The sequence below is a fragment of the Drosophila hydei genome, unplaced genomic scaffold (assembly GCF_003285905.1).
Source record: "Drosophila hydei strain 15085-1641.00,03,60 unplaced genomic scaffold, DhydRS2 tig00008114-arrow-pilon, whole genome shotgun sequence".
In the NCBI taxonomy this organism is placed as follows: domain Eukaryota; kingdom Metazoa; phylum Arthropoda; class Insecta; order Diptera; family Drosophilidae; genus Drosophila; species Drosophila hydei.
In genome coordinates, this window is record NW_022045827.1 from 7,556,751 (window position 1) to 7,573,997 (window position 17,247).

The 17,247-nt window shown below is 40.7% G+C and overlaps 1 protein-coding gene across 1 annotated transcript; it reads left to right on the forward strand.

Annotated features, from left to right (window-relative positions):
• Positions 1-15,282: 15,282 nt before the first annotated feature.
• Positions 15,283-16,355, forward strand: LOC111596054 (trypsin-1). Its single transcript, XM_023310102.2, has 3 exons — positions 15,283-15,487; positions 15,552-15,943; positions 16,002-16,355. Exons 1-3 carry the CDS (start codon positions 15,289-15,291, stop codon positions 16,353-16,355), a joined length of 945 nt encoding a protein of 314 aa, XP_023165870.1. The 5' UTR covers positions 15,283-15,288.
• Positions 16,356-17,247: the final 892 nt, after the last annotated feature.

The window sequence follows — 17,247 nt, forward strand, 5'->3', positions numbered from 1 at the left end:
TATATTCCACATATATTTAGTAAGCTCTAATATTTTGTCTAGTTATTAGGCCTTAAATAGCTGAAACGAAAATGTCAAATGGAACTTAAATGCTCATACGCAACGATGTTTACTGTATTTAGAATACATTCATGACCCACAAATTTGTTGCAGTTTATCACTGTGATAAACAGCTGTCAGAACTTTGCCCAATACGAGCATACCACACACCTTTTTCAGAATTTTCCAGCTCGCTTATGGAAAATTGCGAATTTCCGCTGATTTGCCATGATACGGTGCAGTCGGTTCAGTTCAAAGGCTTTTCCAGCTGTTACAGCTCAATGATTGCATACGGAGCAAAGCCGCAGCGAAATTTATTTGACATGTGCTCCAAACGCAGCGCCTTTTGCATAGCTGAGCAATGAGCAATGCAGCGCTTGGAGCCAATGGAGTAATTGATAAATGGAAAATAGAAAATGGAAAACTAGCAGCAGCGTGAGTATGCAGAAAAGTGAAGCGAGCATTTTCCAATATTGTAATTAAATGTTAATTAAAATATTAATATGACGCGACCTGAACGGCAGCAACTGCAGCTGGGTATCATAGATCGGCTGCCGCTGGCAAGGTCGTGTGACGGGTGCGTGCCGAGGCCCAGCGCGGTGAGATGAGCTGAGATGAGATCATAGCGCACATATGAACTGCTGCTGCTACTGCTGCACCTGTTGTTACCTGGCCGCCAGTTGGCAGTTGGCTGTGTTTGCATTTCAATTGTCCAACGGCAGGCGCTGAAGTGACTCGTAATTAATAATCTTTAGCGCTATTAATAGCCGAGAGAAGTGTTTAATGTTTAATGCCTTTTGCACACATCATGCGACATGATGCAGCAGCAGCAGCCACAGCAGCAGCACAAATCATTGCCACGCCTCAACGCACGCAAGGCACAGGCCAAAATAAAGCTCAACTTTTTACTTATTTTATTTAATTGACAACTTAACCTAAGCCAAACACAACATGTACGAGCATTTACTTATTGTTGCGCAATGGCGTCATTTCTCATTCTTATGAGCGCTAATCACAAATCAAAACAAAATAATTATTATTAACACAAGTCAAATAATGAATTATGTATTGCTATGCTATGGTGTCTATGCTTGAGCTGTGCATTTGCATTAATTATTGTAATCAGCAGTTAGAATATAGCTACTTCAGCTGACATGTAACATCTGAAAGTTTTTTCAGTTCTCTTTACTTAGTTAGTTCGAGCAGTCAGTCGACCTTGAGCGACCTTCACCAACAAGTGCTGCAAAACAGTTTGACTACATGATTTCTGACTTTTTATTATATTACTTGAAAATTTTAGAGAGCACCGCTTATAGTAAATTATAAATAAAATAATAATTAAATTCATTAAAAATGAATGGAAATATTTACTTGCAAATAAATGTAATAAAAGAGCAACTTTAGGAACCTTTAGTCTTAACTCTAACTTAAATCCGGCTAAAATAAAAGGGCTCATATCAATCTCTATATTAGATTTATATCATGTACACAAATGATTTATGTTCTTATGTTACACTTTTAGCACTAATTACAATAAAAAATAATATAATTATCTATATAAATCAAACAATTAATAATGTATTTTAATGCTTGTTATGCTTGATCTATGCATTTGCATTCATTAAAGATGCCTCGCGTTAAATATTCTTCTACGACTTGCTTTGAGCATATGCATTAGACACAAAACAGCAATCGATGTTAAAGGTTGATTATTTCGATTTAATATTCATATTCATGTTCAACTTGAACGACCTTCGTTAACCACTTTTTTCATTATTCCATAATTATTCTAGACTAGACTTTATTCAGCTTCAATATATATTTTATTTCAATCCACTTTACATTGTCTACAAAGTACTCTGATGAGTTGATTTTCCCATTATTAAAAATTATAATTAAATAATGATGCGCTTTAATCACGTCAGCAATTGCTTTAAAAGCTATTATATATTTTTATTATATATATTATTATATATATTTCTATTTATTACCATTTTCTCTAGTCTGCTTTTCATATTCCTTAGATTTCTCAATTCGTTTCCACTTCTTCATATTAGATAAATCTGTATAGTAGATAAATCGCTATTTGCATAGGCCATGGCAGCGGCAACTGCTGTTAAACACTTTCTATAAATCCTTCCGCCTTCGCTTTCTGCCATCTGCTCGGCCACTTAACACTTTTACCCAGCTGACAGCTAAAATAGCTGACGGCGCACTCGTTTACTTTGACATGTTCATAACAATTGCCCAAAAGCCCAAGAGTCTAGGCAAACCAAACCCACAGACACTAGACAGTTGCCCAACCAATTATCTGGCCGCTGGCATGCAATTTATGTGCAGTTGCCAGTTGGTTGGATTTATCAACTTAATGCACATCTTTGTTTGAAATGATTTGAGCTGTGTGCTTGGGGGCAACTATAGAAATAGAAGTGGGCACTGGGCGCAGGTCGATCGCTGGGCAAGCGAAACGTGTTTAGCATATTGGCAGAAATGTTTTGGCATTTGCGGAAAGCCCCTTACCAGCGACAACTTCCTTGACCGCCCACTTGAAACAGAAACCGAAGTTCCTTGGAAAAAACTGAAAACTGAAACCAAACCGAAAACCAAAAGCAAACTCTGAGGGCTGCGATCATGATGATCATGATGATGCTGATGATGATCATGTTGAAGGCGCAGCGACCTCTGCGGTGTATCTGAGAATCCGCTAAGAGGTTCCAGGCAGAAAAAAACTGTTCAGCTTTGTGAAGCTGTGGCAAATGTGGCCCTAAGTAGAGTAATGAACTTTTGCCCAGCTGTTCTTGTTGTTGTTTGTTGTCTGTTGCCTGCTGTTGTTGTTGTTGTAGCCCATTACGTCAAACGCGCGCAAGCATGCGACTGGGCCAACAGCTTTTGGCTTGGTTTTTGTCTTTGGTTTTCGAGAAAGCCAACCAAACACGCCAAGTTTAAGGTTAAGTTTTCGATTTTGTATTTAGCCACAAGAGCGAATAATCATAAGATAAGCTGGAGCAAAGCTCCAACAAGGAAGCATTTACACTGCCTCTCGATGCCGAATGGAGCGCACATAAATGCTAATCATAGTGATTCCTTATTGAATTTCCCAATTTCCACAAATTGCCAAGCAGTTAGGCAAGTGGAGGAGTGGATTTGTGCAGTTGTTGCAGCATTTTACTGTTAAGAACTCAGCCCAAATGCGTCAAGTTCGTGTCTGCAGTTTTTCGTTTTTTTCTTTTCTCTTTTTTTGTTTTTGCATATGCCCCGCAGCCTATGCTATGACTCCAGCTTAGCTGCAGTTGCAGTTGCTGCTCACCCGCGCAGCATTATTTTTTTTTTTGCATATTATTTTGATAGAATTTTCCCATGCAATTTGCCACTAATTGCTGCACGCAGCAGAGGTTGCAGCAACTGAGCTGCTTTCTTTCTTGCGCCTAAGCACGAACAAATTGCAGCTGCTACGTGCCATACGATTTTCTTCACTCTACCATTTGCATTTCGAATGGACCTTATGAATGGCTATGACGTAAATATGTTATGCCATGCACCCTGTGAAATTTTAAATGGAAATTACTTATGTGTGTATAGATTAGTTGTCGCAGATCTAATAAATACAAATCCAGTTTTTAATAAATACAAAAATACAAAATACAAAAATTCAACATCCAAAAGTAGATACATTTGTGCTTCTAATATATCTCTAATTAAAATATTTTCTAAATTTATAGAGCATCTGTGTCTATAGTAGCATAGCTCTATATACTCTTACTCTTACTTGTTTGCCTTAAAAATAAATATTATCAAGACCAAAAGTCTTGGCCACTTAGTTCATGTGCCACAGCCTTAGTGGAGAGGGCGAAATTGTTGCAGCTTTTGCCTTTGGGCCAGCCTTCAGTTGGTTCCTTCAATTGGAGGCCAAAGTTGTCGCTTGTCGTGTTGGGCCAACAAATCAAAAGGCCACAAAGCGCATGGGTGACAAGAACCTACCGCGCAGTGCCCGTGGTTGCAACCGTTGTTGCAACTGTTGCTGATGCTTCTGCTGCTGTAGTTGCAGCTATTTTAATGGGTTCTTTCGCTTTTCGTTTGGATCGCTGGATAGCATCAAGGAAGCCAGTTTTCTATATATTGTACGTGTGTGTGTTTGTTTGTGCTCTTCTGCTTCTGTTTATGTTTGTGTTGCTGTTTCTCTAACGCTGTCGTTTAAATGGAAATCAACGCGCAGGATGCATAAAGTTTGCCTGTTTGCTGCTGCTGCTGCTGCGTCTAATGAAAGGGTCAGACTGAAGACTGCCGAGCAACTGCTTGCTTTTGCTATGAATTATTTGCGCTTTGTTTACCAGGCAGCAGGCAGCAGCAGTCGAGCTTGCTGCTGGTGTTGTTGTTGTGGCTACTGCACGCGAATTGTTGCACAACAAAACGGCAGCCGCAGCCTCCACAAAGCAAATAATAAAGTGAGAAGAACAATGCCAATGCAATGTTCAAAGTCAACGAACCTAAAAAGTCCCATATTTCGCTTACAGCAGACAAACAGCCGTAGCAACAGCAATACCAGCAGCAACCGCAGCAGCAGCAGCAGCAACATGAAGATCTGAGTCGGTGCTTTGTCCAGCAACAACATTTTTTCGCTCCATTTCATTTTTTCCAAGCATGACGCCAAATTTGTTGCCAACTTTTCCACACACACAGCGTCAGCATTTTCACAACCTTTGCACGTTTAGCTAGCCTGCCAGCCAGCCAGCCAGCCAGCTCTGCTAGCCAGCCAAACAACAACATCGACGACGACGGCAATGGCCAAGAAGCCCTCCATGGCATTGCACGTAAAAAGTGCAATGGCCTTAAGTGGAAAAAGCAGTAATAGAAAATAAGCATGGACTCTGGGGCTGCAGCAGAAAAAAAGAATTGCAGGCAGGCAGCAGGCAGCCGCAACTGGAGGCCTGCCGGGCAGACTATGCAACAGCAACATCAACAGCAGCAACAAAAAAAGTTGCAGAACTTTGTTGCTGGCTGGCTGAAACGACCTCGCTTGCATCATTAGAAGTGGTGCTCACAGCAGCAGCAGCAGCAGCGGCAGACACACATTGAAAGAGGGAGGGAAGTGAAGCTGTTGCTTGGCTCCAAGTTGCAAGTTGCTGCGGCAGACAAAGCCAAAGTGCTGCTACGTGCCTTGGGTTCTATACAATCTTTCCGCTACACTCTAACCCCCTCTTTTTCTCGCTCTCTACATACCTCAACTACTCTCTCTCTCTCTCTCTCTCTCTCTCTTCTCTCACTCTCTGTTGACTATGCAATCGAAATAATAAACCCAACAGTTGGACAATTTTCTCGACGTGAGTTTTTTAGTTGCTGCAGCAACTGTTGCAGTTGATGTTGTTGTTGTTGTTGTTATGAAAGCAATGCATGTAAAACTTGTCACAAGCAAAGGGCCCAGCTGCTGCTGACAAGCAGACAAACCAATTGACCTTTGCCGTGTAGTGCTCTGGCCCTAGCCCTGACCATTGCGGTTCAATGCACTCAATCAAGCAATCAATCAATTGTATACCATGCCAAAATCATTAGTGCCTTAACAATGCCGGCCATGGCTTGACCCACAGCCCACTTAAGGCAAAAGATGTTGTTGCCAGTTGCTGTTGCCAGTTGCTGTTGCCAGTTGCTGTTGCTGTTGCTGCTTTTGGATTTGGGCAATCAAAGCGCAAATACCGCCAGGCAAAACATGCGCCAAGAATTAGAGTCGTCAGACAGTGTGTTGTGGGTAGATGGGTAGGTAGAATTTTCCCCATATAGTACTATATATATGTATATCTATGTATGTATTTGTTGTTGCCTTAAAACTGTTCGTGAGAAATTCGCACGGTTTTTTATCGCAATTGTTTATGGCGGCATCTGCTGCAACAACAGTCGCCTCATCATCAACAGCAACGGCAGCAGCGGTCGCCGCTGCAACATCGTCGCCGTTTGTCGTTTGTTGTCAATGGCAACAGCAACACCAAAGAAAGCTCGGCCACGGCTAACAGCCCAGCCCCGTGGACCCCTTAAACCGTAAGCCGTACAAACAACGTGACTAACATATTTGCCACCTTCTTCTGCTGTTGCTGCTGCTGCTGCGGCGACGACTGCTGCTGCTTGTGGGTGACTTTTGTATAGCTGATTGCAGCAGCAACAGCAATAGCCATTGCCAAAGCCATAGCCAATTGTTTTTGTAGCCGGAAAAAATTAGAATTTCTAATGGTCGTCGTTGCCTTCTTGACTTTGACTTTGCTGCATGCCCATACCTGGCTGCCCATGGCAGTTGTTGCAGCAGCAATTTGCGCGTGTTAAATGCAAACGCCGCTGCAACATTTAACTGTTAAACATAGTCGAGTCACAGCACCGAACTGCCTTCTATTGTGGGGTGAGTGTGCCAAATTACAGTCAATGATTGAATTCAATTTGCAATTGAAAATACTCAACAGGCCCTGAGCCGACGGCCGGGCCTGAGTCTGCTTCAAAGCCAAGTGTGGGCGGCGGCTAAGACAACGTAAGCGAGCTTAACTAACGGAGCATCGTCATCGTCTTGGCCATAATTCAAGTTAGGCTTTTGTCCGTTTCGGCTTGGGCGAAAAAACCAATGCGAAAGTTCTCGATGACGCAAAGGCAGATGAGGGCAGCAGGGGAGCCAGCTAGATGATGTCATTGCGCATGCTGTGCTGGCACGTGAATGGACAGTTAATTACATAAGCGCCACGAACAAAATGTAATAAGATGTAAATACATCTAATAGTACCCATCTGGCGAAGGTAGCTTTTCAAGTTTGCGGTACAGACATTTGTATATATGTAGGTATTATCGAATAGGGTGAAATCAAATAATTGACTTTAGAAAGTCATTTATATACTAAATATATTAATGAATACATATCTATATATATAGATATATATTTGTAGATAACTATATAATTATATATAGCATATACATATATATATATATATATATATATATATATACGAATATATATATAACAAATATGGTTAATTCGCTTTTGCCAGTTTAGAGTAATTTATTTGCTGACTAAATAAAGACATTCAAATATTCCAGGCTATTTTAATAGGCCAACAAATTAAAAAATGAATAAGCACAAGAAATGCTAATATATAAAATTGTTTATGTCTTCAACTTAACTTAGGGTTTATTAATTGCAATGGAATATCTTTTTAGAATATTTAAATTTAGGTTTTTATCTGCTGTCTAATCATATGTAAAAGTTCTTCTTGTTTCTCTAACGTTTGTTCGAAGTAACTTATATTTTTTAGAGCATAACTGTTTAGATTTAAAAACATTTAAATATGCTATGCTCCATTAACCAAAGAACAACATATATTAACCAAAAGAGACACACTCAAATATCCCTCAACTAAAAGAATTGTTAAATAAAGGCAAGACATAAAAATTTGTGTTGGATTATATGCACATACTTTTACATCAGCCCCTTTAAACACTGTTGAATTAAATATATGTGAAGGTAATATATTTTTTATTAGCTGCAAAAACAACAATGAAAGAACTAATGTCTATTTATAGCTAAGTGCATCACAGAGATGAGCGCATAGTTAGCCGCATCATTGGACTGAAGCTAGAGATGGAGAGTGCAATTCAACACGTAAGAAAAATGATGAGGTATCTAATTGTGAAATACACGCGAGCTTTATGCAAACGGAACTGCAATTTCTATTATCCCAGATCAATTTTCATTCAATTTGCATAGCAATATTAAATTGTTTATGTTCAAATCAATAATAGCAAACCATGCATATGTTTTAATAACATTTTTATATATTTGTATATTCAAGTAATTAAGTTGTGACCACAGATTCAACCCAACTTGATATTTATTTTTTCTACACTACATTTCCCGGAATGCTCTGGACGCCCTGCAGCTCTTATTAGATGGCTAAGCCTAAATGATCTGTAACTGAGCCGGACATAATATTAAACGCTGTCCAGACGCGCATCTTAAATTAATTAGCCGCATTTTATGATTCCAGCTAAAGTCAACACAAATCAAGTTTGTTGCCTAAGTCATTCGTTGTTGTTTTTGGTGTCGCTGTTGCCCGTTGGCCAAGCGGCACGCTAATTAAAATGGCCAAAAGGCTATTGCGCTTGCTCTTTCTCCACCTTTAACATGCTGTGCGCGCTCATAAAAGTGCACATTTCTATAATAAGCATGAAATGCAGACTCTATCCAGCGCGAGGTGCACACAGTTTCGCAGTGGAAGTTTAAGCCCAAGACAGTCCAAACTATAAATAACGCCAAGGGTCCGCGGTTGACCAGTGTTCAGTCCGCTGTCCTCTGTCCTCTGTCCACTGTCCGCCGTCCACTGTCCACTGTCCACTGTCCACTGTCCTGTATTGATGTGTGTCCTGTCTACTGCTTTTTAAATCAAATGATAATAAATCACCGGCAGATATCATAAAACATGTTGCTCATAACCAACAAGGCAGGCAGTCAGCTAGCCAGGCAAAAGGGACAGTCAGGACAGTCCGACCCGGTTCATGACAAAAGCTCAGCGATGGCCAAGCCATTCGGTGGGAAATTTGCGCCGTTGCTTAGAAATTGAAGTGCGCTGGGATCAGCATCAGCTCTGAACCGCAGACACGAACGGGGATCTGGAGGTGATTCTTGTGTTGTTCCTGTTGCCGCACTGCGCCGTTGTCTAATTTGCATAAATGACAATGAGAGTCATAAAACATGCGTCGTTGTTGTTCGCCTCATCGCAGTCGCTGCCTCTGTTGTTGTTGCTGCAGTTTTTTTTTTTAATTTTTAAATAAAAATATTGCTATGCTGGCTGCTGGCTGATGCCTGCTGCATTTTCATCATCGTGCAACATGTTGCATGGCTGTCCGCCGCATAAATTAGATTTCGCGTTGATCTACACTTTTGCTGCCCCGCCACTGCGAAGAAAGTGCAACCCAAAGCGTTTTCGCTCTCAGCAACAAACAAGCAACGGCAACAGCAACAGCAACAGCAACAGTAACAGCAACGAGCGACAGCAGCAAGCTGGAATTTTTATATCGCCGAAATGACGGTCAAAAATGTTAAGGGCCAAGAGCGTGTTCACAAGTTCAAATACGAGCAAGAGTCGACGGCAACGTTCAAGTTGGCATGCAATACGGCCAAGCTGAGGATGCTGCGACTGCGATTGCCGCTGAAACTGAGTCTGAATCTAATTTGGAGTCTGCGGCCGCCCTGAGGCTACTTGTGCGGCATGGCAAGGTGAGGCAACAGTGTCGCTGCACCTCTTCACAGCCTCTCCCTCCCTCTCTCTTTATTGGCCGATTTCATCTTGCGGCTCGATCAGGTACGTGGCTGCTCTTCTAAGCCAATGCTGTTGCCCTTTTTAAATTTATCTAAGCTTCACTTGACACTTGTCGTTGTTGTGCTTCTCGAGCTCTTTTTATTTTTCTTTTTTTGTTTTCTTGTTGCTGTTGTGGTTCGGTCTGTTGCAGCCGTTGCCATCGCTGTCGGTGTCTTGAAATTTCCGCAATCTCGCGCCTCTAAAGCACCAGCAGTTATCATTAGACACTGCGCTGCTCTTCAATTTTCCACTGATTTAAGCTAGCCACACACCCTTGGCGGTCATGTGTGCAGACTTCTTACTCGCTATTGCTTTTCCTCTTCCTTTTTTCCTTTTTTCTTTAGCTGAGCCCATTCAGCTCCATAACTTGCAATTGCACGATCTGTGCGCAGCCTTCGAGTTGCTGTGACACTGCGGCATATCAAGACGACAACAACAGTTGACTTCATTAACAGCTGCAATTGGATACAACAATGGACATGGTAGAAGGAGCTGAGATGTGGCTTTTAATTATATAACTATATATATATATAGGAAAGCGTTCTCTAGATGGATATAACAGAAGGAGCTAAGCTGTGACTTTCAGTCATATAATTAAAGTTATTCTTAAAAAAATAGTATTAAATGGAGTATTCTGTCAACTATTTAAAATTATTTGTTTTCTCGCTTAGTAACACTTTTCATAAATTATAAATTATCTTTAAAATAATTATGATAATAGAAGCATTCAAAGGAACAACTTAATTAGAGTTGCAATCCCATGTTTATTTTAACTATTGATGCATAAAGAAGCCACTCCATGTAGTCAGACTTCAGCTAAGCACAACCTCTGTAGTGCATCTCAACAGCTGCTGAGCATCAATCTTATTTACTACACATTTATATTGTGTTTTTTTTGTTGTTCCTTCTGCTTGCTGTCAATTTGCTGGAGCAGTTAATGGGCGAGCCATAACTGCGAAATGTAACGCTTTTCTATCAATGCCAATGCCAATTTGAAGAACTCAATCAGAATTCAGCGGCAATTTGTTGCGCCCAAATGCATGCCGCATGCCACATGCCACACGTCAACGCAACGACCCTTTTTTGGGGCGCTGACTGAGATTATCTTGTCCGATTGCGTTTACAAGCCAATGTTATTGGACTGCCCATAGCTTCCTTTGGCCATAAACGCAATTAGAAGAACAATTGTTAGACATGCAAAGCGTCCAGCCACAGGGCCCTTTGGCCATGCGGCAGGCGTGGCCATAACAACGATTGCCATCTGTGGCTAAGGCCATGGCGACATGCTTACATTGGAACACGGACAGCCAGGCCCGCTCAGGCCAAGCCAGACAACTTTGTGGTGCGTGTTTATAACTCAAATGATCAATTACCTTACCCAAGGATTTGCTAGCTGGTCTCGTGGTCTTGTTCTGTTGAGTCAGGCCAGGCGAACGGGCAGTTTAATAAACTCCTCACTCTACGCCATGTTAAACTGTCTCACGCCTGGCTCGTTGACTTGTGAGAAAGCTCTTGTTTAGGCTACACTTGAACTGCAGCTGAGCCTTTAACTGAGTTGCCATAGAAATAATTATGGGTCCAAATATCAATTCTATATGTGATTAAATGTTTAGTTTAGGCAAGAGTGAGAGAGAAATAGACATTTGCGCTGCCACAGAGAACGAGACTTGATCTCAAGAGCCTAGCTTTAAAATTTGTTGGACCTAACTAAACTTAAACTGTAAAAGACTTCGAGTTGTTTTTTTTTTTCATTTATCTTACAACTGGCGCAGCCACACACGTGTATAAAATTTATATTTCAAGTGCTTAGCATCACAACGTAAAGCAAGGCTGATGTTCCGCATCAATAAATATTTAATATAAATATTTTTAAGCGGGTATAAATAACATTCTTTCTATGTATTCAAATACAATCTGTAACCCGATGTAAGTTTCAGCCCAAAAGTATGCAGCACGCTTCGCTTGGCCCAACTAAAACCCACCTCAGCGCCAGATTTCCAACACTTAGCAGGCTATTTCTAATCAAAAATTGGTGAATGAATGGATTACTAGACGTGATTCATATATTCTATTATAATATTACTGCTAGAACTACAGTTGTATATATATTAACTGCACAAGATAAGTTCATATTCCACATCAAAAAGAGTCGTCGCCAAGAGATACAGGCTAACAAATTGACTAATATGACAAATTTCAATTAAAATGAAGAAAATGTCAAGTAAAATAATAATTAAATTATTAATTCAATTTAAATACTTTGATATATAAAAACAAAACAGTTTGTGGCTTAAGAGCTGTGGGATAGCCTTTCTTTGGATTAGAGTTGTGTTGAAATATTCTAGATTTTGCACAGCACATCACACTTGAATCGGATGCTGGACATTTGCATGTATGGATGGCCCTTGGTTGGATGCTAGACCTGGACCCGGAGTGGTGTTGAGTCAAGAAACTGGCACCCGCACGCTCATTGCTTGTATTTGGCTTGTTAACTGCGCATGTTTACTTTATGTTAAATTAAGTTGAGAATCGTGCAATGCAAATCACAGCGCAGTGCCAGTTTAGAAATGCTGCAGAACAAGAAAACGCCAGACAACGACTACGCTCGCATACAATTTTCCAACTCTTTTCTAATTGCCAAGAGTCCGAGACGAAGTCGGAGCTGGAGCCACAGAGCTGGAGCCAGAAGAACCACGGCTACTGTCACTGATTGCTTTGCATACAAAATGAATTAATGTCATTGAGGAAGAAGATGTTGCCAGTTGGTTCAGCAGCAGCAGCAGCAGCTACTGCAAAAGATCTCAACCTTTAGATTCGTAGCTGCTTCATACAGTTTTCTTTGCCCAACGGCCTGTGAGTGCAACAAATTTGAATTACTGGCAGACTTGCTTCCTTTTCATTATCTAAGGGTCCCAGTCTCTCAGTTATCAAATGCAGCACATCAGTCAGTCAGAGGCTAGACCAAGAAACAGTTTGTGGCTCTGCAAACATAGATCTATCTGCATGATTTGTTTGTCTGTGCCGTCACACACAATAATTAAAATGCTTCTGCTTCGGCCGCCTAGATAAATGCAACTGGCAACTGGTAACTGCAGCTTAGATAATGCAATTATCTTCTTATGCAAATTTATGATTGACTGACTGACTGACTGACATTGAGTCTCCCAACCAATCCATGCGAAAGCCAAATGCTATTCAACCTTTCTAAACTTTTTGTTATAGTTTGCCATGCAGTCAGTTTGTTGCCTAAGTCTTTCGTTTTGCTCGCCCGGTTCAATGCACTGTACGAACTTGTTATTGTTATTGTTCTGTTCCCACTACCACGCCCACTTCAGTGTGCAATTGTCATGCAACAAGCATCAGCTGTCGCGTGTTACATAAAGATTAGATGCAAACGCAATTTCATAGAATCAGCTTCCACTTAAATAAAATACCTAATTGAATACAATAATTTCACGAAAACTAAGATATAAAGATATTTTTTCAAAATCAGTTTTATTATTCATTTATTTTATTGATTCGAAATTTACTCACGCCTTCGAAATGTCTTTCGCTGTCTTTTTCTAATCTATTAATGATTTGCTTTAGTTTCGTTTAGCTTTTCGCTATATTTTTATGATTTTATGCAAATAGACAAAGCAAAGAAATTTCGAAAACGCAAATTTGATATTTGCATTTTATTATGGTTGGCATAAGAGTAAAAGTTATTTCTATTTTCGTTTGAGAATGACGCTAAATGAGCCGTAGACACGCGTAGACCTGTTATACATTAAGTTATATGCTATTTAGAAAGAAAAAGCATAAATCAGATATGGATCTTTGACTAATTGATTTTAGTAAGATTTATGAGTTTTGCTTAATAAATCCAATATTGAAACTAGGTCAAGAATATAAATATTGCTAGAGTAAAAGGCGCTGTATATTATACATATGTCAATTAAGGCAGTTAACTACATAAACTTGTAAATCATTCGTAGAACAAGAAAACAGATTTTAATATTTATTATTTTGAAAGGGTTTGCGATTTCTTTGTCTGGTTTATTTAAAAATATAATGAGATAGGGATGGAAAAAGAAGGAAATGTCGAGCAGATTCAATACAAGTATAAGCACCCCATCCAGCATGTAGTTTGAGATTCTATTCTATAATATTTTAGTCATATTCAACTAAGATTGATCCAGTCTTTCTTTCTATACTATGACGATGACTGTGAAAGTTTTAAAATTTATTTGTCATATGACTTCTTATTTTAAAACTAGATTAAAATTATATCAACGACTACGAACTTCTTTAAATTCTATAAAATTTACTTAGCGTTGCTTAAAAAGAAGCACAAAAGTCACTTTAGAGAATGAATAATCAACATCAACATTTCGTCTGTAACACAAGAGTTGTTTGGCAAATAAGCTAACTTCTTTTTACCTTCAGCCGAATCACAAAAACTAAATATATATATATATCATTTGAGTACATATTTCTCAAATTAATCATGAAAAGTATATGATGCATCTCAATCATTTCCGCTTTACTTTGTTTATACTCGCAATCAAATAAATTGTTTTAAATTACTAAACATAACATTAAAAATAAATTTCTTAGTCACAAACAGTGTTATATTCTCAGTGTTGCGAAATTGTGTGTAATTTATTAATTATAAAATTATAAAATTGGTCATTTGTGCCACATGTTACTGCAGTTTCGATCGACATGCTCTGCGCCCTTTTTTATTTTAATAACAATTTATTTTGCAGTGCAGAATGCGCCTGAGGCACATCATTTTGGGGGCAGACACCAAAAGCGACGACATTCCAGGCGCACAAAATATGAGCAGCCAGCAGGCGAGAGAGCAACGCGACTCCAGCTCGATCTGTGCTGCATAAAGTTATGTCTGGCAAATAAATACATATGTATGCTGCGGCTTTATATATACGAGTTGTTTGCGAAGTTCAGCCTTAAGTAAATTATGCACAGCAGCGTGAAAGCAGGCGTTTTGGCTGCTGGTTAATGATGATACCAGATAACCAGCACTTAAAGGATATTTATGCTGCAAGTGAACGACACAATTTATGCTGCCCAAAGAATATGCGAGTCGAACGAAAGCCACTCGAAATTCGCCAACTCAGCGAGTTTCGTTTGAGCTTAAGTTTATTTTGGTCAAAGCTGGGTCACTGCCGGCTCAACTTGACGATGCTAAAGATTACAATGATCATCATGTCGTTGATGATGATGACGGCGACGATGAGTATGCCTAAGCCTCTCCAGCGACACATTAAAAGTCCATTAAGCTGCAGCATGTGTGGAGGCGGCCTAAAGTTTGCTCCACTTTTGAATATGCAAAAAAATATTCAACAAGAACAAATACGAGTTCTGTAATTGGAAGATGTTATGCTAGCGAATACCCTGTAGGCAGCAAACTGACTTGAAATGAGTATTATGATATTTTAGAAATACATCTCTTTAACACACTTAAACTATTAATGTATATATCTTATTATTAGAAAACTATAAAGCCATGAGGCCTGTGTTGATCTGAGCAATCAGAGTAAAATCTTTTCAGACTCTGCCATCTTTCCAAGCATAACACAACCAGTTCAACAAATAAAGGGTATTAAAAACAATAATGTTAAAACGTTTATCAGCAACTTGGGTTCTGGCTGCGAGCATCTTTTAAAGTTTTATGTAAATTAACCTGAAAGCAATCAAAGAAAGCGGAGAAAGACAACATGAGCGAAAGAAAGAAAGAAAGAAAGATACAAATTGTGCGATCTGCCAACTGTTCGAACAAGCAATAAAACATTCATATTTTAAATTTTATAAAAAAAAATAAACAAAAATAACAAAGAAGAAGCGTCGCTGACCGATCTGCTATAAGTAGCACGCGCTGTTCAAACAGTTAAGTCAATTGCCACCCAAACAAACTCCAGTCAAGATGCGTTGTTACCTGGCCCTGGCAGCACTGCTGCTGGCCTTTAGCCTTACCCAGGCTCAGTATGAATACCTGGTGCCACAGCGTACGATCAACCAACAGTTTGGGGATGTAGTGGAGCAACTGGTGGAGGAGCCACTCTCCGATGTGAAAGCACGTCCTTCGCGCTACGGCAACACCTGCACCACCAAGGCCAATTGCTGTAAGTAGTCGCGATATATGGAACTCTTGCCAAATTTATTATAAAACCGCGTTCCCTTTCATAGTCTGCGGCACGCCGAATGTCAATCGCATTGTAGGCGGCCAGAGGGTGCGTAGCAACAAATATCCTTGGACCGCCCAGCTGGTCAAGGGTCGTTACTATGCTCGTCTCTTCTGCGGTGGCTCGCTGATCAATGATCGCTATGTGCTGACCGCGGCTCATTGCGTGCACGGCAACAAGGATCAGATCACGGTGCGTCTGCTGCAGCTGGACAGATCATCGTCTGATCCAGGTATTGTGCGCAAGGTGGTGCGCACCACCATTCATCCCAAATACGATCCCGTTCGCATTGTCAACGATGTGGCGCTGCTGCGACTCGAGTCGCCAGTTCCGCTCACTGGCAACATGCGTCCCGTGTGTCTGCCCGATGTCAACCACAACTTTGATGGCAAAACTGTAAGTTCGTTGGCTGAGTCACTGTCTTTGACCATTCTAAGTTCAATCTCTCTTTAAGGCCACTGTCGCTGGCTGGGGCCTGGTCAAGGAAGGCGGCAGCACTAGCAACTATCTGCAGGAGGTGAGCGTGCCAATTATCACCAACCAGCAGTGCCGCACCACACGCTACAAGGACAAGATTGCCGATGTGATGCTCTGCGCTGGCCTGGTCAGTTCCGGTGGCAAGGACGCCTGCCAGGGCGACAGCGGCGGTCCACTGATTGTTAACGAGGGCCGTTACAAGCTCGCTGGAGTTGTGTCCTTTGGCTACGGCTGTGCCCAGCCCAATGCGCCTGGCGTCTATGCCAGAGTCAGCAAATTCGTCGACTGGATCAGAAAGAACAGCGCCGATGGCTGCTATTGCCAGAGCTAAGCTTCCTCCCTCTCGAGCACTTAAATTATTTTAAATTATTTCACAATCCATTAATAAAATGATCACAAAACATTCCAGCAATGCAATCTATATAAAGATATTAAAATCTAGTAGATATAAAACTCGGAGCCTCGAGACATTTTTGGATATTACGCCAAATTGAGTATGTCGAAATGCTGCCCATCAGAGGAGAGTGAGAGTAGCTTTTGGGCTTGTGATGGTGAATTATGGATCCACCCTCATATATTTAGTTGAATGATTAATGCCTGAAAATTGTTGCAGCCTACTGATAGCTATCTCGTTCACATCATAATCGCTGGATGCTGCTTGCTACATTTAAGGCGGCGTCTGTTGTTGATGCTGCTGCTGCCGCTGCTGCCAAGGAACGCTGTCAATCAGCCGCAGCAGTTGCCGGCATAATTTGTTTTGACTCATTTTCATGCGCAGCTCATAAATTTACAAGCGAGCACAAGGAGCAGCAGCAACAACAACAACAACTACTGCTGGCTAGGTCTGATGCTGACGCTGATGCAGATGCATGTGGACATGTGGAGAATTCTGCATAGGACGTTGCATTGATTTACTATGTGAACACTTTATGGCTGTTTAAGTTGTTAAATTGAATTAAGATGAAATAAATTCTCGAGCAATTTTTATGTTTGTTAATAAATTTTGCATGCTCCTGCGATAATTTGCGCGTTCGGCCATGCCAATGCCGTGCCATGCCACCGCGTGCCCCACCACTCGCCACTCGCCCCTCGCCACATAAATTCAAAGCCACTAAAAATAATGCAGCAGGCGCGCCAAGACAACGCGCAGACAATCGAAATAAATAATTCATGCGTATGAGAAGAGTTGAAGCTGGATTTGATTTTGTTTTGTTTTGTTTTTC

What these genes read in the sequence shown, in the direction of transcription:
- LOC111596054 (XM_023310102.2), top strand. Translation starts at nt 15,289, where the DNA reads ATGCGTTGTTACCTGGCCCTGGCAGCACTGCTGCTGGCCTTTAGCCTT. An exon ending in CACCACCAAGGCCAATTGCT is followed by an intron (nt 15,488 to 15,551) that starts GTAAGTAGTCGC and finishes TCCCTTTCATAG; the next exon opens with TCTGCGGCACGCCGAATGTC. An exon ending in ACAACTTTGATGGCAAAACT is followed by an intron (nt 15,944 to 16,001) that starts GTAAGTTCGTTG and finishes TCTCTCTTTAAG; the next exon opens with GCCACTGTCGCTGGCTGGGG.